The 26,270-nt window shown below is 34.0% G+C and overlaps 1 protein-coding gene across 3 annotated transcripts in view; it reads left to right on the top strand.

Moving 5' to 3' along the window:
* The window catches only part of LOC132556579 (TOX high mobility group box family member 4-like), a 102,405-nt gene that overhangs the window by 63,461 nt on the left and 12,674 nt on the right, over nt 1–26,270 (top strand). For all 3 annotated transcript variants that reach the window (XM_060220996.1, XM_060220994.1, XM_060220995.1), the window contains exons 3-6: nt 2,899–2,982; nt 17,244–17,723; nt 18,093–18,250; nt 25,090–25,225. In XM_060220996.1, coding sequence (XP_060076979.1) covers nt 2,938–2,982; nt 17,244–17,723; nt 18,093–18,250; nt 25,090–25,225 — 819 coding nt within the window. In that variant the 5' untranslated portion in view covers nt 2,899–2,937. The remainder of the gene's footprint in view (nt 1–2,898; nt 2,983–17,243; nt 17,724–18,092; nt 18,251–25,089; nt 25,226–26,270) is intronic.

The following is a 26,270-nucleotide window of genomic DNA, read 5'->3' as shown; positions in this document are numbered from 1 at the left end:
TGTATAACTGCTGTATCACAGATACCTCACTTACAACCACTGTATAACTGCTGTATCACAGATACCTCACTTACAACCACTGCTACATTCACCCGCTTCCCCAACCCCTTGACAGTCACTGTAACGCTAACCCAAACTGTCACTGTATAACTGCTGTATCACAGATACCTCACTTACAACCACTGCTACATTCACCCGCTTCCCCAACCCCCTGACAGTCACTGTAACGCTAACCTAAACTGTCACTGTATAACTGCTGTATCACAGATACCTCACTTACAACCACTGCTACATTCACCCGCTTCCCCAACCCCCTGACAGTCACTGTAACACTAACCCAAACTGTCACTGTATAACTGCTGTATCACAGATACCTCACCACTGCTACAACCACTCACTGTAACACTGTCACTGTATAACTGCTGTATCACAGATACCTCACTTACAACCACTGTAACAGATACCTCACTTACAACCAGAACACTACTGTATCAGATACCTCACTTACAACCACTGTAACACTACTGTATCAGATACCTCACTGACAACCACTGTAACACTACTGTATCACAGATACCTCACTGACAACCACTGTAACACTACTGTATCACAGATACCTCACTGACAACCACTGTAACACTACTGTATCACAGATACCTCACTGACAACCAATGTAACACTACTGTATCACTGATACCCCACTGACAACCACTGTAACACTACTGTATCAGGAATACCTCACAGACAACCACTGTAACACTACTGTATCACAAATACCTCACAGACAACCACTGTAACACTACTGTATCATAGATACCCCACTGACAACCACTGTAACACTATCACAGATACCTCACTTACAACCACTGTAACACTATCACAGATACCCCACTGACAACCACTGTAACACTACTGTATCACTGATACCTCACAGACAACCACTGTAACACTACTGTATCACAGATACCTCACTGACAACCACTGTAACACTACTGTATCCCAGATACCCCACTGACAACCACTGTAACACTACTGTATCACAGATACCCCACTGACTGTCACTTTATGCTGCTGTTTCACAGATTCCATGCCGACAACCATTTATTGAGTCACAGCCACAGATATAACACAGATATGTCATACATAAAGATTCACCTATAAGAGATATCGTTCAGATTTCTCTTCAAATCAATAATGTGTATTGATCTTATCGCAGAATTAATGTTAGCATGTTTATTGATTGACTTTAATTGCTTGAAATGATATTTAACCAATTTGGAGGATTGTGTAAATATTATTTTGAGTATGGTATGGAAGTATTTGCTTGAGAAAGGGATGTTTGGCAGGAGACAGGAATGAAAATGCACACAGAAGCTAATGGAGATTTATTGGGACAACTATATATATAGGACAATAGCAAGCAAATCAAACAACAACAGACCTAACTAGTATCTAGATTTTGGTTACCACTACATGATATTGATTTCCATTTGGTGATGTTATTAGATGGAAAACAGACTATTCTGATGAGCTAACCCATCTGCCTGGGAGTGTCATTATATAAAGTATCCGATTCTCTTTAGCTTTTTCTTCAACATTAACCCTGATTAAGTAAGAGGTCATTCCCGTTATCAGGTTCTGATAATGTAATGAAAATCACTTCCTGTTGTGTGACAGTCTCATTTCAGTGTTTAGGGATAGGATCAGAGTGTGAACAGTCTGCTGTTGTATTGTTAATTGAAACATTTTCAGACTTGAACAGTCCAAGTATGTGTTTTATAAAATGAACAGTCGTGGTACAGTGTTTTACCAAAAGATTAGTCTGGGTTTCGTTAGTTGAACAATGTGGGCACATTGTTTTAAAATTGAACTGTCTGTATGGTGCTTTAATAACTGAAAAATGTTGGTACAATGTTTTATGAATTGGACATTCTTGATGCAGCTTTTTATTAATTGAACAATCTCGGTATTTTATGAGTAGGACAGTCTGGGTACAGTTATTCTGTATTGAACAAAATAGGAGATAATCAAAACCCTGGTCTCTTGATATATAGAGATAAATACTAAAGATGTCATTTTTACACCTCTATTTTGTATCTTGATATTGTCATACAGTTTTTGTTTATATGAATTAAATAAGTGATATTTTAACCATTGGCAAAACAGGATCAGGTATTATAATGTCACCTATGACGATACATAATGCTGATGATAGTTTGAGATCACATGCTCTACACCACAATGTAAAATTACTGTTTAAGATTGGTTTCTGATGAAAGTCATCAATAATTTACTTAATAGTGTATTGAAAATAATGCATGTTCATTTTGTCAGGACAAAGTATTATAAGTTAATCTGCTCGATTACATAAATGCATAATAATTATCACTATTTTTCCTGTGTTTCTTTAAAAAGTTTTCCTCAAATAAACAGACAGCTTGGGGAAAAACAAATCAACAGAAAGAAATAAGGAAAACAACAACGAAAAAAACAAAAAAAATACATTTGTACACAATTTCATTTTAACTAGAAACATTTTCATATATTGTGATGAAAATTGCAAATCAAATCCCATAGCCAAACGGTTTAATTTGCTTTTTAAAGCAGCAGCTATTTGCCTATTCATTGTTTTGAATTTTGGTATGAAATCTTAATCTCCAAGGGAGTTTGACGTGTTAAAGTGCTGGTTTATATATCAGAGATTTACATATATATAGGAGTTTTGTAGAATGTTTCCTCTGACACCAATACATGTAGCTGACAGGGGATCAGAGAACGGGGGACAGGTTCCGGCCATACTGAAGCCCCTCCAATGTAACGTACTCTATGTATTTCTGTATGTTCCTCAAACTTATTGATTTTATATACATGTATTACAATCGTGCCATTTTGTTTCAGAACTCGGCGATTGCAGGATTCACCACCCTCTCACCAGGTATGGCAGAGAGCCGATCACAGGACAGCAACTTCCTATCCAGTGAGGTGAGTGTTCCACTTTCCCTCTCTTTCTTGATCTCTCTTTGATTTTGATAGCTCTCGTGCTCTGTTTGTCTCTCTGTAGTGTATGAACAGGACTTTCTTACTTGTATAGAAAGGTGTTTCCTATCAGTTTTTTTTCCTACCTTTTTTCCCTGTTTTCATGTACCTCATTGTGTTTATGTGTTTTTGTGAGATCAAAGAACATAACCTGTAGCACAGGGCAGTTACATGTGATACAGAACAGTTACCTAGCTGTGATACAGGACAGTTACCTAGCTGTGATACAGGACAGTTACCTAGCTGTGATACAGAAGTTACCTAGCTGTGATACAGGACAGTTACCTAGCTGTGATACAGAAGTTACCTAGCTGTGATACAGAAGTTACCTAGCTGTGATACAGGACAGTTACCTAGCTGTGATACAGAAGTTACCTAGCTGTGATACAGAAGTTACCTAGCTGTGATACAGGACAGTTACCTAGCTATGATACAGACAGTTACCTAGCTGTGATACAGGACAGTTACCTAGCTGTGATACAGGACAGTTACCTAGCTGTGATACAGGACAGTTACCTAGCTGTGATACAGGACAGTTACCTAGCTGTGATACAGAAGTTACCTAGCTGTGATACAGAAGTTACCTAGCTGTGATACAGGACATTTACCTAGCTGTGATACAGGACAGTTACCTAGCTGTGATACAGAAGTTACCTAGCTGTGATACAGAAGTTACCTAGCTGTGATACAGAAGTTACCTAGCTGTGATACAGAAGTTACCTAGCTGTGATACAGGACATTTACCTAGCTGTGATACAGGACAGTTACCTAGCTGTGATACAGAAGTTACCTAGTTGTGATACAGAACAGTTACCTAGCTGTGATACAGGACAGTTACCTCGCTGTGATACAGAACAGTTACCTAGCTGTGATACAGGACAGTTACCTAGCTGTGATACAGAACAGTTACCTAGCTGTGATACAGGACAGTTACCTCGCTGTGATACAGAACAGTTACCTAGCTGTGATACAGAACAGTTACCTAGCTGTGATACAGGACAGTTACCTAGCTGTGATACAGGACAGTTACCTATGATACTGGTGGATTTTTTTCTTTTATTTATTTTTAGTATTTCTTTCTTATTTTCTAACTTCCATTTCTCAAATACAGAAAAAAGCCTCAAAATCCTTCATGGTAGCTTTACACTGCCCTGAGTTAAGGAACTTTGTCACTTGATCATCCCCTCTTTCAACATTAATGTTTAAAAGCTATGATACTCACTTCTAAGTGACATAGTCTCTGTCTCTATAAACAGATCAGTAAATAATTGAATCTGAAGAAGTACACCATGTCAGGTGATACAGCTGCTGAAACATTGTAGCATCCAGTCATAACTTCTAAGTACTTGTTGGGATAGGTTAAAATGTTTCCCAATGTTCCCGGCAATTCTACACATAAAGGAGGGAAACTCTAATTTAACCACAGTTTTAGATGTGAATTATAAGTAGATCTTTTAAATTGTTTATAAAACCAGTCAGGCCACCAGAAAGAACAGCTAAATAATGGTAAAACAGTTTATCAACTGAGGTCTGAAAGTTCTTTTTTATCTGAGACGTTGAGCTTTTGATGCAAACAATTTCCCCATGGAAATTCCAAGACGAATATACCAACGATTGGTACCACATCAGTGTCCTTTAAGACTGATGTTATGGTACCAGAGAAAAAAATGTCTGTGTGTAAATAGCAATGCTGTTGTGAATTTCCAACGTATAATGTAGTTCTACGTACAGTAAACCTTTACTTCCGATTATCAGTAACATGAGTTAATCACCCCTGAGATCAGGTATAAGTTTATATTTTTTGTTTAGAATAGTACCTGATCTGAGTGCTGCTTTTAATAAAACACACTTACCAGGACTAAAGTACAAGGAGCCTGGTGCTGTTGACAGTAACATAGAGCTTGATATCAGGCTTGGGATATCAATTAGGTGTTAGAGTAGTGAAGAAAGATCCTTACATCCCTACCTGTTTAATCTGATTACCTTTAAGTAAGTTTTCTGTGATTAGGAACAGCCATACTGTACATTAAGTGATACTTATATTAAAATGAAAAAGAAGAAATTGTTTCTTTTATTTTATCAGGATGAAGCTCTTTCATTAACAGTACTAACTGTATAAAAATTAAGCTATTCCATTAAATATATAAAAAAAATAAGTTATTTCATTAACTGTATGAAGATTAAGCAATTTCATTTACTGTATAAAAAATAAGCTTTTTCTTTTCATTAACTGTATAAAAATGTTAAGTTATTCCATTAACTGTATAAAAATTAAGTTGTTCCATTAACTGTATAAAAATTAAGCTATTTCATCGCATATGTAAAGAGTAAGTTATTTCATTACCGTATTAAGATTACGCTATTTCATAAAGTCTTAAAATAACGATGGACGTTTTTTCATTAACTATTGAAAGGTAAAGTTTCATCAATTGCATGAAGAAGAAGCAATTTCATTACCAGTAAATTAGACATTGTTTCTTCAGAAGTATTGTCAGATCTGTGATAAGATATATCAACGAATTTGACTTTTTGAACCAGAGCAAAAGTGACTCTACTGACAGCCTTATCTGAGTGTATGTGTCTCCAGGGTAATGCTGATACATAATAATAACAAAAAGCAATAATGTAAGTGGTCAATGATTTAACATGTGACATTGTAGATTTATAGCACATTTGTAATTGTTATGTTTTATCACTGCCCACACATCAAAGTTTATATATTTAGTAAATCTCTCTATAATTCTTTATACTTATCAGAATGGTATCTATTACTTTTTCTTTATCATAACTTCTCTTTATCTACATCTCCTACAACATACTGAATTCAAGGTTGTTTGGTTGACCACTTGTAAAATGATAAAACACAATTTAGAAAAGTGATTAATTGTTTAATACAGACACTGCTCTCATGTAAACCTGACTTAGATCTCCTACAATACAACAGGTACTGCTCTCATGTAAACCTGACTTAGATCTCCTACAGTACAACAGGTACTGCTCTCATGTAAACCTGACAAAGATCTCCTACAGTACAACAGGTACTGCTCTCATGTAAACCTGACTTAGATCTCCTACAGTACAACAGATACTGCTCTCATGTAAACCTGACAAAGATCTCCTACAATACAACAGGTACTGCTCTCATGTAAACCTGACTTAGATCTCCTACAATACAACAGGTACTGCTCTCATGTAAACCTGACAAAGATCTCCTACAATACAACAGGTACTGCTCTCATGTAAACCTGACAAAGATCTCCTACAATACAACAGGTACTGCTCTCATGTAAACCTGACTTAGATCTCCTACAATACAACAGGTACTGCTCTCATGTAAACCTGACTTAGATCTCCTACAGTACAACAGATACTGCTCTCATGTAAACCTGACAAAGATCTCCTACAATACAACAGGTACTGCTCTGACGTAAACCTGACTAAGATCTCCTACAATACAACAGGTACTGCTCTCATGTAAACCTGACTTAAATCTCGTACAACTACAACTTATACAACAGGTACTGCTCTCATGTAAACCTGACAAAGATCTCCTACAATACAACAGGTACTGCTCTCATGTAAACCTGACTAAGATCTCCTACAGTACAACAGGTACTAAAACCTGATCTCCTACAATACAACAGGTACTGCTCTCATGTAAACCTGACTTAAATCTCGTACAACTACAACTTATACAACAGGTACTGCTCTCATGTAAACCTGACAAAGATCTCCTGACTACAACTATACAACAGGTACTGCTCTCATGTAAACCTGACTTAAATCTCTTATACAACAGACTGCTCTCATGTAAACCTGACTAAATCTTGCTCTCATGTAAACCTGACTTATCTCCTACAACTACAACTTATACAACAGGTACTGCTCTCATGTAAACCTGACTTAAATCTCCTACAGTACAACAGATACTGCTCTCATGTAAACCTGACTTAAATCTCGTACAACTACAACTTATACAACAGGTACTGCTCTCATGTAAACCTGACTTAAATCTCGTACAACTACAACTTATACAACAGGTACTGCTCTCATGTAAACCTGACTTAAATCTCGTACAACTACAACTTATACAACAGGTACTGCTCTCATGTAAACCTGACTTAAATCTCGTACAACTACAACTTATACAACAGGTACTGCTCTCATGTAAACCTGACTTAAATCTCGTACAACTACAACTTATACAACAGGTACTGCTCTCATGTAAACCTGACTTAAATCTCGTACAACTACAACTTATACAACAGGTACTGCTCTCATGTAAACCTGACTTAAATCTTGCTCTCATGTAAACCTGACAACTACAACTTATACAACAGGTACTGCTCTCATGTAAACCTGACTTAAATGTTGTACAACTACAACTTATACAACAGGTACTGCTCTCATGTAAACCTGACTTAAATGTCGTACAACTACAACTTATACAACAGGTACTGCTCTCATGTAAACCTGACTTAAATCTTGTACAACTACAACTTATACAACAGGTACTGCTCTCATGTAAACCTGACTTAAATCTCGTACAACTACAACTTATACAACAGGTACTGCTCTCATGTAAACCTGACTAAGAACTCCTACAATACAACAGATACTGCTCTCATGTAAACCTGACTAAGATCTCCTACAATACAACAGGTACTGCTCTCATGTAAACCTGACTTAAATCTCGTACAACTACAACTTATACAACAGGTACTGCTCTCATGTAAACCTGACTTAAATCTCGTACAAAACCTGACTACAACAACTTATACAACAGGTACTGCTCTCATGTAAACCTGACTTAAATCAACAGTACAAAACCTGACTTACAACTTATACAACAGGTACTGCTCTCATGTAAACCTGACTTAAATCTCGTACAACTACAACTTATACAACAGGTACTGCTCTCATGTAAACCTGACTTAAATCTTGTACAATTACAACTTATACAACAGGTACTGCTCTCATGTAAACCTGACTTAAATCTCGTACAACTACAACTTATACAACAGGTACTGCTCTCATGTAAACCTGACTTAAATCTCGTACAACTACAACTTATACAACAGGTACTGCTCTCATGTAAACCTGACTTAAATCTCGTACAACTACAACTTATACAACAGGTACTGCTCTCATGTAAACCTGACTTAAATCTCGTACAACTACAACTTATACAACAGGTACAACTTATACAACAGGTACTGCTCTCATGTAAACCTGACTTAAATCTCGTACAATTACAACTTATACAACAGGTACTGCTCTCATGTAAACCTGACTTAAATCTTGTACAACTACAACTTATACAACAGGTACTGCTCTCATGTAAACCTGACAAAGATCTCCTACAATACAACAGGTACTGCTCTCATGTAAACCTGACTTAAATGTCGTACAACTACAACTTATACAACAGGTACTGCTCTCTGTAAACCTGACTGTAAACCTACTGACCTGACTTAAATCTCGTACAATACAACTTATACAACAGGTACTGCTCTCATGTAAACCTGACTTAAATCTTGTACAATTACAACTTATACAACAGGTACTGCTCTCATGTAAACCTGACTTAAATCTCAACAGTACAACTACAACTTATACAACAGGTACTGCTCTCATGTAAACCTGACTTAAATCTTGTACAATTATACAGGTACAACTTATACAACAGGTACTGCTCTCATGTAAACCTGACTTAAATGTCGTACAAGTACAACTTATACAACAGGTACTGCTCTCATGTAAACCTGACTTAAATCTTGTACAATTACAACTTATACAACAGGTACTGCTCTCATGTAAACCTGACTTAAATCTCGTACAATTACAACTTATACAACAGGTACTGCTCTCATGTAAACCTGACTTAAATCTTGTACAATTACAACTTATACAACAGGTACTGCTCTCATGTAAACCTGACTTAAATCTTGTACAATTACAACTTATACAACAGGTACTGCTCTCATGTAAACCTGACTTAAATCTTGTACAATTACAACTTATACAACAGGTACTGCTCTCATGTAAACCTGACTTAAACTCCTACAATACAACAGATACTGCTCTCATGTAAACCTGACTTACAAATTACAACTTATACAACAGGTACTGCTCTCATGTAAACCTGACTTAAATCTTGTACAATACAATACAACAGGTACTGCTCTCACGTAAACCTGACTTAAATCTTACAATACAACAGGTACTGCTCTCATGTAAACCTGACTTAAATCTTGTACAACTACAACTTATACAACAGGTACTGCTCTCATGTAAACCTGACTAAGATCTCCTACAATACAACAGGTACTGCTCTGACGTAAACCTGACTAAGATCTCCTACAATACAACAGGTACTGCTCTGACGTAAACCTGACTAAGAACTCCTACAATACAACAGGTACTGCTCTGACGTAAACCTGACTAAGATCTCCTACAATACAACAGGTACTGCTCTGACGTAAACCTGACTAAGAACTCCTACAATACAACAGGTACTGCTCTGACGTAAACCTGACTAAGATCTCCTACAATACAACAGGTACTGCTCTGACGTAAACCTGACTAAGAACTCCTACAATACAACAGGTACTGCTCTGACGTAAACCTGACTAAGATCTCCTACAATACAACAGGTACTGCTCTGACGTAAACCTGACTAAGAACTCCTACAATACAACAGGTACTGCTCTGACGTAAACCTGACTAAGATCTCCTACAATACCACTAATATGACAGATTTCTTTTTAAAAAAACCAAAAAACTGAAAGCTGGTTTTCTGAATTCTTTATGCTACAGAATTTATTGATAAAGAAACACTTAATTTATATTTATAGAAATATAACAGTCATCGTTCATACTCATCCAAAAAACAGAATGTAAGCAGTAGAAAAAGGAATTTTACTGAAGGATAATATGTAATGGAGAATTAAAACAAATAGGTCTTTCTTACTCTAATCAAAATAAACAAAGGAAATATGGCTTTCTGTATGTGTGTGTTGTCCATTGCTGGAAAAAATTAATGTACATGTATATGCTTCTCATATGGGTCCTTATACTATATTCTAATTCTGTGTTACAACCTACTACAATAGCCTTCAGTTAAAATTGTAAAAATGTTCAAATGAAATGTGACTTTAAAAATCTGAATAGAAAAAATGTATCTGTAATATTCATCTGATACAGTTTAGTAAGAAAAGAAAGAAAATATCAGTTCCTATACCAAGTCTCAACGGGTCACGATAAAATAGGTCATTTGTTTTCCTGTATCATGTGTTTGATGAGGTCACTCCTGCTATGATGTCATTAAATTGCCTTTGCAAAAATAAACATGTAGCACCTTGTGAAAAGTTGAGATCTGCAAGTTCAAGTTGGTCATTAGTCTGTTTTAATTTCAATGTTTCTCCACTTTACGTATATCTATATTATTCTTTTCAAAGATATGGAATTCATTAATAAGAAGACATTTGAAAAAATATAACAATGTTAATCATTTATACGATGTAAGAAGTAAAAGAAAATTTGAAGAAACATTCTTAATTTCATACATCAAGTAACTGATAATTCTCATTAAAAAATCTCATAAAAATAGAAATTGTTTTTTAATGTATGCAGGTTTTGATGTGACTGACCTAATTCTGTCTATTTACTTTGTCTGTAGATTTTAATATCCCCTATAACCTGACCTTTAGGGTCAGGCCACCAGGAACAACAGTAATTACAGTCCAGTACGGCCTTTATCTGGACTCTACATAGCTCTTATAAAGACATACACATTACACACAAACACATAAAACACTGTTTGTAGATTTTTTTTCTGAGACTTTACAAGTTTAAAGTTGCACATTACACGTGATTTATTTTACTTTGGTGTTTTATTTTCATTTGATTAAATATTTTATGTTTTACTTTTCTTTCAAGGTATGAAATAAAATTGTGTAAATTCACCATTTCACTTTGAAGTAAATTTCCTCCTGGGGTACCTGACCACTAACTTGACTAAGATTTGGTTATAAAGAAGTCATAAAATGATGTGAAGTAACTCTACCTTGGTTAAGAATAAGCCCTGGCCTCGGGGCCTACGACAGGTGACACGCACAAAATTTTACCCTCTTTTATTGGGAACTTGTAATCTTTTATCCACATCAAATGGGACCCCATTGTAGTACCCATTACAACTGCCATAGAAAGTCACTGAGGGAAGGATAATACCTCTCCGGCTTTGCTCAGCCTTTCAGTGAGAGATGCAGTCCCAAACATATTTGACAAATGAAAAATCCTATGTCATCAGGTTTTAATGGAAAAATAAAGAGTAGTTAATGAACACGACTTTTAGTACTGAGCTTTGAATTATTCATCTCATAAACAAAATGTGCCTGAACGTTTCAGAATGACTGGGCTTATGTTTAGATGTCAAACACAATCACAGCCGATGTATGGGACCTTTAATTCACTACAGAGTAGGATTGATTTTTAGACTATGATGTAAAAATGATGGGAACATTGTTAGATATCAGAGTATTACATATTGAACATGGGTAGTGCATACTGATTGGTATCAGGATTAAGAGAATAGAAGGCTTTGATTTGTGGTAGCAGTGAGAGAAACAACATGATGTACCCTGATTACAGGGTGATAGATTGATCTGGTAAATCTTTTACTATAGGAGAGTGTTTATTTCTTAACCACCAAACAGTATATATTTTCTTGGCTATAAACCACACCCAAGTATAAGCTGCAGGGCCAATTTTTAGTAATTTTTTTCATTTTGATAAAAATATAAGACACATCAAGATATAAGTCACACCCTTTCTTATGATGTGGTAACCGTAATGTTGACCAAAGTTCATTGATATAACAGACAATGGAAGGCAATTTATCAAGATCATCAGTAAAACATTTGATACAAGTTTGCAAATGAATGATACATTAATTAATCCTCTATTTTCTTGATGTGTTTCAAAAACGTTAAATAGCAATTATTGAATTTGTTTGGCTTTGGAGCCTTGAAAGATTGTGTACACAGATATATGGCCTGACGTTACGTACAATTTACTTAACAATATCTATGGGTTCCTGTTCTGTTAAATATTAGTGAAAGCACTTGCAAGCTGACAGAATTCTTGTAGTCCCATATTATTTCTTTTAAGTTTCACGAAGTCATTCTTATCATAAACAAGCATGGCGTTCTAGAATTTGACCCAATGACTTATCAATCCCAGGATGCAATGGCTACTTCCACTATGGCTTCAAAAGCAATCATGAAAGTTCAGATGATATTATTGTGATTCATATTAAAAGGTATGATTAATTAAATTTTTAAATCATTCTGTATACGGTTACAAATGACGATTCTAGATGATCTGTTTCAGTCAGAAACATGTGATGGACAGGTAAGAAACTTGGTATCGACGTCGCTAGTGTACTGGATCATTGGTTTAAATCTTTATTTTCTATTCTTTCTGGAAGCATGACATGTTACAGCAACCAAAATTATCAGGGTGTGAGGTTACACAGGTCAATATTGCATGTGATACGCCTCGACAAAATGGATGTTCCGAAATACATAATGGTCTGGATGTTAAGACAGTCTTTATTTTACTGCCAAAGACTTTCGTCCACAAATAAACCGCTTTGGTATATAACAATAAAACCAATATCTTAGAATGAGCCCATCGTCATGAATTAGTTTGTGTCAAAGAGCAAAACTATAACATAAAGCAGATTAAAACCTTAAGAGAACTCTGGAGAGAGAAGTAATTGTCATTGTCCTCAACCATAGGACTTGTTGTCCTAAGTATTAATGTATCAGTGAGGAATTCACTGTCATAAACTTTAATATGTATCAGGAGAGATCTTGTTGTCGTTGTCATAAACCTTAATGTATCTGGGTAGATAAGTCATTGTTGTGAATCGTAATGTATCAAGGGAGATAATTCATTGCCATCTACTGTTATGCATCAAGGGAGAGAACTCAAGGGAGATGATTTGTTGTAGCAAACTTTAATGTGTTAGTGGCAATAACTGGTTGTCAGAATCCTTACAAAAACCTTAAGTGGTTCAGGGCAGAGTGTTAACTGTCACAAACCTTCATGTATCAAAAGAGAAAGCTTGTCACAAAACTAAAAATATCGAGAGAGAACTCATTGTTACCAACACTTCATGACTTTGAATGGGAAGATATCATCTTTGTGTCAGGGGAAATAGCTCATCATTACAAATATGTAAAATTTAGGAAAACAGCTGAGTTTGTCCAATATTCTGGTTTAACTGTTATCTTGATTTGAATTGTTGATTAATCTGAACTACTTCCTTTCCTCCTCTAGTACTGGTGTGATTCTGATGTCAAAAAATATATGCATAATTTACTTAATATAAATGAGATCCGTGGCATATTACCTATTATGCAAATATTTCTGTATGAATATTCATTACTTCATAGGTTCTGTATAAGAGGTTTGTGACATCTCCGAATGATGTACAGTGGAGATTGTGATGTATTTGTGGTAATGGATGATTGGGAAGCCAATTTATCGTACCACTGGCCTAAATACCTGGAATAATAACAGTTGAATTGATAGATTTTAAATGAGCAGTTTAAACAGTGGAATTTTAATCTGAACAAGGTTTTTATCTGAGGTAACATCAATAAACAACATTGTGTTTCTTGTAGATATTGTACCTTTTGTGATATCTATCAAACCTCATGTCTATTTGTGGTTAAACAATAAACAACATTGTGTTTCTTGTAGATATTGTACCTTCTGTGATATCTATCTAACCTCATGTCTATTTGTGGTTAAACAATAAACCAATACTATTTTATTAATCTGTATTAAGTCCATCCTGCAATTGCTGGAACTGTAGACTTATTACAGGATAACTACAGTTATGATATGATAATGTAACAGTAATGCTTTGAGAAGGCATTGTTCACACCTGGTAAATTACCCTAATATTACTTACTGGGAAATATACATTTTTTTTTTGTAAATAGCAAATTACAAAAAGCTTTTATTCTGATATTTAAATTTTTGGAAAAGCCTTTCATCATATCACAGAAATCACTGATGAAAAAAAAGACTGATCAAACAGATGCTTTCTTGATAAAAAATCCATAAAAAATGATATGGTACTTCTGTGGATGTAGAATAAAAGCTGCATCTTATAAGTACATTTTTGTTGCTGCTTCAAACAAAACTTGTAAAAGGTGTTGATTAGATTAGAGGTGATGCTGTTTATTATAGATTTAGAGGTGCTCTCTTCCATTTGCCAGCTGTTTAAGGGACAGGACTATTGTGTTGTATTGATCTGCTGTTGATGTAGCTGATGGATCCCGTGGTTTTGTGCCACCTTCTCGCTCTCCTTCCACAGGATAGGGTCATTTGCAAACGGGACAAAAATGGTGGATTGCTTTTACAGAGAAAATATGACTTAATGTTTTCAATCTGTAGACATTGATTGTGATAAATAACATTCGTCTGGCAAATCCTGTTTTTGTGTGTGTGCATTATGTAGTGATTAGTCCTGGTTGTGGATTGTGTTGTTGGGTATGAGATGGTGTTACTAAAGGTAAGTAGAATGTAGATATATCTCTCTTCTCCACACGATTGTTTTATAACATAGCAATATATCGTTATTTCTACATATGACATTGTATCCTTTTGTATTTCAGCTTGTAACGTTGGTTCATTTAGTATTTCTGTTTATAACAGTGTGTAATATCTTATTTCAACTTGTATCATATTTGTATCATTTTGTATTCCTACTCTTAAAATCGGTTTTTCTTTTTCTTTTTTTGGTAACATTTTATCTTTTTATATTTCTACTGGTAACATTGTATCATTTTATATTTCTACTGGTAACATTGTATCATTTTATATTTCTACTGGTAACATTGTATCATTTTGTATTCCTACTGGTAACATTGTATCATTTTGTATTTCTACTGGTAACATTGTATCATTTTGTTATCTACTGGTAACATTGTATCATTTTGTTTTCTACTGGTAACATTGTATCATTTTGTATTTCTACTGGTAACATTGTATCATTTTGTATTTCTACTGGTAACATTGTATCATTTTGTATTTCTACTGGTAACATTGTATCATTTTGTTTTCTACTGGTAACATTGTATCATCTTGTATTCCTACTGGTAACATTGTATCATTTTGTTTTCTACTGGTAACATTGTATCATTTTGTATTTCTGCTGGTAACATTGTATCATTTTGTATTTCTACTGGTAACATTGTATCATCTTGTATTCCTACTGGTAACATTGTATCATTTTGTATTTCTACTGGTAACATTGTATCATTTTGTATTTCTACTGGTAACATTGTATCATTTTGTTTTCTACTGGTAACATTGTATCATTTTGTATTCTACTGGTAACATTGTATCATTTTGTTTTCTACTGGTAACATTGTATCATTTTGTTATCTAGCTGCAGTCATATACAATAGATAATTGTATTTAAATTGACCATTTATCAAAACAGTGTTATGCATGCATACAAGTTTTATGAGATAAGCAAGTATTATACTATAAACTTATCAAGATGGATAGGCTGGGTGTTTCTGACACTATACAGCTTGAGATCTGCATCAATCTCAATTAAGTATTAGTCTAGTTTAAAGGTAATTCTCCAAGATGGGACAATGTAGCAGAACACACAGGATTATGGGATTACTGACATCTATCCGGTGTTCTTTATCTAAAAACTGCCATCAAGTAACAATCAGCGACAATAAGAGTCGTAAAGAATCCTCAGAAAATATCTTTTAAAACAATCAATATCGTATGCTACATCATAGATATGATATAATACACTTTTGTGCCAAGTTTTATGTTCATATTTATAAAATTGGATGAGTTGTGGAGAGTTAAGATTTCCTCTTTCTCCAGCACCCCATGTGTTCATTGTGTATAACACTTCAGGGCAGTGTCTTCAACAAGATTTCTTCTGAAAAAACTGAAGTTATTGACATCAACAGATATGTCCTTAATGTGGTTATATGTTTTATATATGAAAATTGGTTGAGTTATGACAATTGCTAGGTTGATAGCTTGGCGTACGTGTGTACATTTTATACAAATACCATGGTTGTCATGAAACAAATTCAGACACAGTTGCCTAAAAGAAAATGTTTTATCGTTGATGTGATTATAATTCATTCTTGTACCAAGTTTCATGTTTATATTTGTAAACTTTCCTGAATCGCCAACTGTACCTGCACATATTGTGTATCACACTGGAGAGCAGCTTCATCTTGTTAGTAGTTGTCATATGTTTGTCTAATGGGAAATAAAATCAAGTAGAAGATAGAATTCTTCCCAATAATGTTTATTAGAGACAAATAACACATATACGTATATATATATAACATATGTCTCTGGTTTTGTATCCCTTATCACACAATGTTATGCTTATGTCCTTTAATTTATTTCATTTAACAAGTATCTAAGAACCGTTGTTCACTACACCATAAATAGCCAAGGCTGATCAGGAATTTGAAAAAAGAAGCTAGTAAAAGCCTATTTCATTAATAATTGCGTGATTAATCTTTGCCAACTCGAATGTTTATCGCATTTATGTATTGTGGGCCTCTGTATCCTGTTAATAAATCATTATTTTCATATTCATGTCACACTTGGATAGAAAGATAGATAGGCTGAAGGACCTGTTATTTATAAGATATTCACACAGAACATATCTGTAAATCAGAATGATACAGTAATTGAGTACATCAGGGATGCGAGCTTAATCCGAAGGTGAATTCAAAAAGTACAAGTGTAAATGGCATATCAGTATGATCCGTTATTTATTCACTTTTGATGTAGAATTTCTTGTAACTAGAGTGAAAAATATTTGTGTACAAAGTGTATGAAGTTACAGGAAAGAGGTTAGAAATTGATTCTACTGTGACGCTGACGAAACAAAATTTCCAGGTTAACATTACTTGTCCTTTCTGTTCTTATTTCAAGTCCTTCATTTTGTATTGGTCCAGATTAATCTTTAAGGTCAAGGTCAGCATTAACTTTTGTACACATTAGTTGAACTGCAACCTTATATTTGCACATGACTTGTGGCCATTGACAGGTTATTGTTTTATCCACGATGGAAAATGCTCATAATCAGGTGTACTGTCCTTAAACCTTTTTTTATTTTATTTTTTCAGACATTCCATACTCCTAGTTTTGGTGATGAAGATTTTGATATCAACACATTAGCATTACCTTCACAAGTTTCTGATTCTGTATCTCGTTCTGAAAATCTCCAGCCGAGTTACACATCACAGACTGTTTTATCTCATCCTCCAACGGGTAACATGGATCTCTCTGAGATGTCACGAAATTCTATGGGAGACCAAATTGTGCCTAAATTTCCACCACAGAATTTTGATGTGCCAGACATTTCAATAACTAACAGTCTGAACTCCCCTGCCACATCCATGGGCACATATAGTTCCGTAAGTTTGGACACTAACTTAGTAACAAGCGAGCCCCTACGCACCATAAGTCATGCGGACGTACAGAAACAGCTGGGGTTCCACAGTGTGACTAATAAAGGGTCACCACCCACGGCCAGTCTTACTTCATTGTCACCAAATCGGGAGAGCAGCAGCAGTGATAGTGATGACAGCCTTCCCCTAGCACAGGTCAGTGTTACATAAACACCAAATAAACTCTTTACACAGCTTCAGTGCTGCTTTCCTTATTGACAAGAAATATCATGATGTAGAGTTAGAAGTTTATTAGATATTTCTCCTTTTTTCTCATTTTAGATTATTGATATTTGATATCTTGTGAAAATTAATTTTCTCCCTTTGACCATCAACTGATGATGTGTTAGGACTGAAGTCAGTGCTATCTGACACATTTGTTCTCACAGGACAGGTTATTAACAGCGACAGTGTTTTAATCCAACAAAAGTATTATCATTAAGGTGGACACATCTTTGGAAACATTTCTAATGATTAACTGTGCGTAGATGTAATTAATTTACCTATTCACACCTGTGTTAACAGTTGGCTGTCATGAAACGTCAGGCTGCGGCTGCGGCTGCTGCTGCTGCCGCGGCAGCTGCCACTGGATCAGCGGCAGCTTCACCAGAAGACCCACCTGCGACGAAGAAACAGAAAACTCCTAAAAAGAAGAAGAAGAAGGATCCAAATGAACCACAGAAGTAAGCAGTAAAAGACATTCTGTTAATTGACTGTAGGATCCCAACTTTTCAAACATCAAAAACTATTAATTAATTGTAGACTACCATCATTTCTTACATTAAAAACTGTTAATTGACTGTATGATCCTAAAATTTCTGACATTAAAAACTGTTAATTGACTGTATGATCCTAAAATTTCTGACATTAAAAACTGTTAATTGACTGTATGATCCTAAAATTTCTGACATTAAAAACTGTTAATTGACTGTAGCATCCTAAAATTTCTGACATTAAAAACTGTTAATTGACTGTATGATCCTAAAATTTCTGACATTAAAAACTGTTAATTGACTGTATGATCCTAAAATTTCTGACATTAAAAACTGTTAATTGACTGTATGATCCTAAAATTTCTGACATTAAAAGACTGTTAATTGACTGTATGATCCTAAAATTTCTGACATTAAAAGACTGTTAATTGACTGTAGCATCCTAAAATTTCTGACATTAAAAACTGTTAATTGACTGTATGATCCTAAAATTTCTGACATTAAAAACTGTTAATTGACTGTATGATCCTAAAATTTCTGACATTAAAAACTGTTAATTGACTGTATGATCCTAAAATTTCTGACATTAAAAACTGTTAATTGACTGTATGATCCTAAAATTTCTGACATTAAAAACTGTTAATTGACTGTATGATCCTAAAATTTCTGACATTAAAAGACTGTTAATTGACTGTAGCATCCTAAAATTTCTGACATTAAAAACTGTTAATTGACTGTATGATCCTAAAATTTCTGACATTAAAAAACTGTTAATTGACTGTATGATCCTAAAATTTCTGACATTAAAAACTGTTAATTGACTGTAGCATCCTAAAATTTCTGACATTAAAAAACTGTTAATTGAAAAAAATTTCTGTTAATTGACTGTAGCATCCTAAAATTTCTGACATTAAAAAACTGTTAATTGACTGTAGCATCCTAAAATTTCTGACATTAAAAACTGTTAATTGACTGTAGCATCCTAAAATTTCTGACATTAAAAACTGTTAATTGACTGTACTGACATTAAAAAACTGTTAATTGACTGTATGATCCTAAAATTTCTGACTGTTATTAAAAAAATTTGTGACATTAAAATCTGTTAATTGACTGTATGATCCTAAAATTTCTGACATTAAAAACTGTTAATTGACTGTAGCATCCTAAAATTTCTGACATTAAAAAACTGTTAATTGACTGTAGCATCCTAAAATTTCTGATCCTAAAATTTCTGACATTAAAAAATTTCTGACATTAAAAAACTGTTAATTGACTGTAGCATCCTAAAATTTCTGACATTAAAAAATTGTTAATTGACTGTATGATCCTAAAATTTCTGACATTAAAAACTGTTAATTGACTGTATGATCCTAAAATTTCTGACATTAAAAACTGTTAATTGACTGTATGATCCTAAAATTTATGACATTAAAAGACTGTTAATTGACTGTATGATCCTAAAATTTCTGACATTAAAAGACTGTTAATTGACTGTAGCATCCTAAAATTTCTGACATTAAAAACTGTTAATTGACTGTATGATCCTAAAATTTCTGACATTAAAAAACTGTTAATTGACTGTAGCATCCTAAAATTTCTGACATTAAAAAACTGTTAATTGACTGTAGCATCCTAAAATTTCTGACATTAAAAACTGTTAATTGACTGTATGATCCTAAAATTTCTGACATTAAAAAACTGTTAATTGACTGTATGATCCTAAAATTTCTGACATTAAAAGACTGTTAATTGACTGTAGCATAAAATTTGTGACATTAAAATCTGTTAATTGAATGATCCTAAAATTTCTGTAAAAACTAATTGACTGTAGCATCCTAAAATTTCTGACATTAAAAAACTGTTAATTGACTGTAGCATCCTAAAATTTCTGACATTAAAAACTGTTAATTGACTGTAGCATCCTAAAATTTCTGACATTAAAAAACTGTTAATTGACTGTAGCATCCTAAAATTTCTGACATTAAAAACTGTTAATTGACTGTAGCATCCTAAAATTTCTGACATTAAAAACTGTTAATTGACTGTATGATCCTAAAATTTCTGACATTAAAAAACTGTTAATTGACTGTATGATCCTAAAATTTCTGACATTAAAAGACTGTTAATTGACTGTAGCATCCTAAAATTTGTGACATTAAAATCTGTTAATTGACTGTATGATCCTAAAATTTCTGACATTAAAAACTGTTAATTGACTGTAGCATCCTAAAATTTCTGACATTAAAAAACTGTTAATTGACTGTAGCATCCTAAAATTTCTGACATTAAAAACTGTTAATTGACTGTAGCATCCTAAAATTTCTGACATTAAAAAACTGTTAATTGACTGTAGCATCCTAAAATTTCTGACATTAAAAACTGTTAATTGACTGTAGCATCCTAAAATTTCTGACATTAAAAACTGTTAATTGACTGTAGGATCTTAGTATATCTAACATTAAATAACAGTTAATTTACTATATCCCAAAATTTCTAATATTAAAAACTGTTAATTTGCTGTAGGATCTTGGCATATCTAGCATTAATATCTGAAGAATTCTTAATTTAAAAGGTATATAGAAACAGAGGGTCTAGCCTCTTTTGGGGCAAAAGGTCGGTGCCAAATAGTAGAAACAGTCTCAAATATAGGACTTTTGGCTTAATTCCGGGAACAGAAGGCACTGGGAGTCCAATTGAGAAGATAAAGATAGGTATCAGACATTTTAATGTCCATCTTTTGTTCGAATGAAAGGATTTCAACCAAATTTCGTTTAAAGCATTCTTATGTGATGAGTGATTTTTTGTGTAAACAGAAAGTCTTGCCCTCTATAAGCCAATAGGGAAACAGAATTAGTAGTAAACCTTTAATGTTGGACCAAATATTGTCTAGAGCATTCTTGGGTGAAAGAACCTCCCTCAATGTAGATGGGCACAATGTAGTATAAGTAATAGCTGAAGAGATAAATTTTACATGGTGAGCAATACAGGTCCTTTTGGCCTCTTGTATAATCAATCATGTACCAGTCAAAACGTGTACAACATTTTCTGGATTATAAGCTGAACCTTTGTTCCTTGCAAGTCAGGTATGTAGCTTATATACCAATGCAGCTTATATGGGGATGAAACAAAAATTGGCAGGATAGGAAAGGGGGAAAAAATGTGAAGCATACCAGTATGAGATGGTACTGAATTTTTTTTTAACAAGTACCTGCCCATCACGTGTTTGTAACAGAAACACGTCGTCTAGAACTGTCTTCTGCAATCACATATAGGATGATTTGGTGGATTTTATTTAATAATACCTTTTAATATGAATCACAATAATATCTTCTGAACTTTTGCGGTTAATTTGAAGCCATAGTGGAAGTCCACAATAGCCTTTTGCAGCCTGGAATCGATAGGTCATCAGTTTATACGTCAAATTCTAGAATGACCGCCATGCTTGTTTACAATATGAATGGCTTCGTATAACTTACAAGAAGAAATAATATTCGACTGTAAGAATTTAGTCGGCATGCAAGGGCCTTCCCTAATATTCAAAAATTGGCCTGTAGTTTATATACTGGTGCAGCTTATAATCTGGAAAATACGATACTTAAGATGATTTCTAAGAGAGACAAATTTTACCAATTGACCAGGTGTGGTAATAAACCTGCCAGTTTTCTACTTTATTTTCCATTTTGAATGATTTGAAAATTAACATTTTATGTCCTGTTGTCAATCAGATTGCACTGATAAAGAAAACTGATTGCTGTTTTCTGTACATTATTCAAAAACGTTTAATCTGATAAATTACACAAACTAGAGGTAGTAAAAAATCTCCTAACAGTGTTGAAAGTGCAACTCAAATTATATCATGTAAAGTTTGTGTTCCCACAGTAAGAGATATAAGCGGAAGTTCTCATTACCCACCTGTTGTCCTCCACCTGTTGTGGCTGGGCTCACTTACCTGTGACCGATCCAGGTAGCTGTAACTTACATCACCTCTACAGAATGAGCCTCTCAATTACCTGTACGCTTCACTGACATAGCAAGGAAATTGAGAGAAAATTAAAAACTAAATCAGAATTTTGACCAGAAGTAACGATATTGTTAACAATGGTACGCGAGACTGTCATTGTACTGTCCTGCTACTCTAGTCGCCACTTAAAAGTCTCGCCACTAATTTGTTTACCTGGCATTGCCACCTGTTACTCTTGGTTTAACCAATTTAATTTTTTTGAAATGATATTTGATCTCAAGGTCACAATTTGTGTCATTTTGTTATCCGGGTTCATATCTGAAATTTTAGCTGAGGCACTGAACTTGTCACTTCCTTGTAATGTAATCTGTAATACAACTACCTCACCACCTCATGATCTACACTATACAGATATTACTATAAAAACACCAGATGTCTTTATTATTGAAGTTTCTAATATAAATGATATCACACAGAAATCAACCAACTTACATTAAATGTCAACATAACAATTTTAAAAGAAAAAGACAATATGGAGGACATTGAAAGATTCATTTATTTTGCTGATTTCATACTGTATTGATATAACAGTAGTATTTAAATGAAAATTTACATTTTCCTTTTTACATTAATTTGTGTTTAATTTAAATTAATCCTGGCCCGAAGAAAGCTTGTTTCCTAATGTAATATTAGAAGTATTATATACAAAATTGGTTTGTCTTGGCAAACCAAGATTAGGAATTGGTACTAAATATATTACACCAAAGGTTACCCTGGGATTTTCTTGTAATGAAATTTGGAATTATTCAGATTTAAATTCATTAAACATAGAATCATAAATAAGCCTGAGACAGATTTCTACAGGATTTTAATATATTAGACCTGAGACAGATTTCTACAGGATTTTAATATATTAGACCTGAGACAGATTTCTACAGGATTTTAATATATTAGACCTGAGACAGATTTCTACAGGATTTTAATATATTAGACCTGAGACAGATTTCTACAGGATTTTAATGTATTAGACCTGAGACAGATTTCTACAGGATTTTAATATATTAGACCTGAGACAGATTTCTACAGGATTTTAATATATTAGACCTGAGACAGATTTCTACAGGATTTTAATATATTAGACCTGAGACAGATTTCTACAGGATTTTTATATATTAGACCTGAGACAGATTTCTACAGGATTTTAATATATTAGACCTGAGACAGATTTCTACAGGATTTTAATATATTAGACCTGCGACAGATTTCTACAGGATTTTAATATATTAGACCTGGGACAGATTTCTACAGGATTTTAATATATTAGACCTGAGACAGATTTCTACAGGATTTTAATATATTAGACCTGGGACAGATTTCTACAGGATTTTAATATATTAGACCTGGGACAGATTTCTACAGGATTTTAATATATTAGACCTGGGACAGATTTCTACAGGATTTTAATATATTAGACCTGGGACAGATTTCTACAGGATTTTAATATATTAGACCTGAGACAGATTTCTACAGGATTTTAATATATTAGACCTGAGACAGATTTCTACAAAATCATAATACATTTAACCTGAGACAGATTTCTACGAGATTCAGATACATTAGACCTGAGACAGATTTCTACGAGATTCAGATACATTTAACCTGAGACAGATTTCTACGAGATTCAGATACATTAGACCTGAGACAGATTTCTACGAGATTCAGATACATTAGACCTGAGACAGATTTCTACGATACATTAGACCTGAGACAGATTTCTACGAGATTCAGATACATTAGACCTGAGACAGATTTCTACGAGATTCAGATACATTAGACCTGAGACAGATTTCTACGAGATTCAGATACATTAGACCTGAGACAGATTGCTAAGAGATTCTAAACATTAAAACAGATACATTTCTACAAAATTCTAATACATTAGTCCTGAGACAGATTTCTAAGAGATTCTAAACATTAAAACAGATACATTTCTACAAGATTCTTATCATTAAAACAGAGACAGATATCTGCCAGATTCTAACACATTAAAACAGGGACACATTTGTAGAAGATTCTTATATATTAAACCTGATACAGGTTTCTACAAGATTCCAATACATTAAACACAGAATTATGAATAAACCTGAAACAGATTTCTGATGTTTATCTGTCCAATTGCCTGATCAGTATAAAAGCATGTCAGCCCATGGCAGTGACATTGATTTTTTGAAAGCACGAAGACACATCTCTTAAGAGAGCAAAAACAGGCTGCCTATTTCTTGTCTAATGACTGTTATCAAATCAATTTTTTTCCAGCAGTAAGAAAACCACATTCTTAGGAAAACAGCTGCGCATTCATGCACTAAAGAGATTTTACAGGATATTAGTTTTAGTCAATTATGACAATGGCCTAATTCTCTTGGCTTTCACATTCCTTTTACCATATTCCAGTTTTTTGCTTGAGTGGAATCTTACAATAATTTTCTGTATAAATATACACTATGAACATATTTGTTTAAGTAGCAATTATATTTTAGTACTCTTTACACTTGAAAGTTTTTCTAATAACAATTACAGATACAGTCTATTGTCAGTCTGTTACGTACAGGATGTACCAATCTATCAAAGCTTTGAAAAGTTTTATTATTGCGTCAATAGCCAAAATATGTATCGCACAGAAGCGTGTTACACTATACAAGTGTATAAACAGTTTGATTTCTCATGGTTTCTATACCACATATTATCATGATAGTAAAATAGGCAAACCAGCCTCTTTATTTTCTCTGTTATGTCCAATTAACCATGTTTATCTGTCCACACCTATGACCATCTGTCCATCTACTTCCAGACCTGTGTCTGCCTATGCGTTGTTTTTCCGTGACACTCAAGCAGCCATAAAGGGACAGAACCCTAACGCAAGCTTTGGAGAAGTCTCCAAGATCGTAGCCTCCATGTGGGATGGCCTTGACCCGGAACACAAGAGTGTAAGTTAACAAGATTTTCTACTTTTTTACATCAGAGATAGAGATTTCATAGGTTCTCATCGATAGAGCCTGACCTAGTCCTTTATACAATCAAATGGGTATAGATACCACTTTAGTAATTTGGTAGTCTGGATTAATTTTAAAAATTAATTAAGAAACCCTTCACGTTTTAAAGGCAGATTTGATTTGTGTAGTGCCTGCAAAACTCCTTCAAACTGATGACAAACCCTGAGCCTTGTACAAATGGTATTTCTTGTGGCTGAGAAATAATAATATTTGTGAGATTGGGTTAAGGAATGGAGAGCATTGGATAATTGCTTAATAAGACTAACCAGTAACCTCTGTATGGGTGGATTCTTTTGAACTCTTGACCACATCTGCCAATAGTAGCTGTAATTATAGATAAAGCCAGATATTTTATCATAGTGGTCAAAGACTGATGAGAGTAATCAGATTGATCTACACCACTTTGATTGGAAGGCTGTGTGCTGATTCTTTTCACATCAGTTGTAAGAATCAAACCTCCCACAACTACATACACTGATATACAACTACATACACTGATATACAACTACATACACTGACATACAACTACATACACTGATATACAACTACATACACTGATATACAACTACATACACTGATATACAACTACATACACTGATATACAACTACATACACTGATATACAACTACATACACTGATATACAACTACATCTGTGTTACAAATTAATATGCTTTTCAGACTTGTTTCCTTTTTACAGTCAGTACAGAGTTTATGTTGTTGGAGGTTTCGTCATCTTGCTACAATCACATTATATTGTTTAAAAAGTACATACAACATTCAGAAACGTACAATGTTTAAATGGTTGTAAAGTACAGGATATTTATTACTATTAGCCTATCTTTGGATGATAAATACCAGTTTTGTCCTCCAAATGGGTTTTTGTTATGTAGCAATGGGATCTGTGCATTACCACCCATAATCACCGGAGCAATGGACGATTAGCTGGCTACATTTAGACTGTGGGTATAATTAGTCAAA

The sequence above is a fragment of the Ylistrum balloti genome, unplaced genomic scaffold (genome assembly GCF_031769215.1).
Source record: "Ylistrum balloti isolate Yb309-2 unplaced genomic scaffold, AGI_CSIRO_Ybal_v1 Utg370580, whole genome shotgun sequence".
Lineage (NCBI taxonomy): Eukaryota > Metazoa > Mollusca > Bivalvia > Pectinida > Pectinidae > Ylistrum > Ylistrum balloti.
This window is presented reverse-complemented; position numbering and strand designations above follow the sequence as displayed.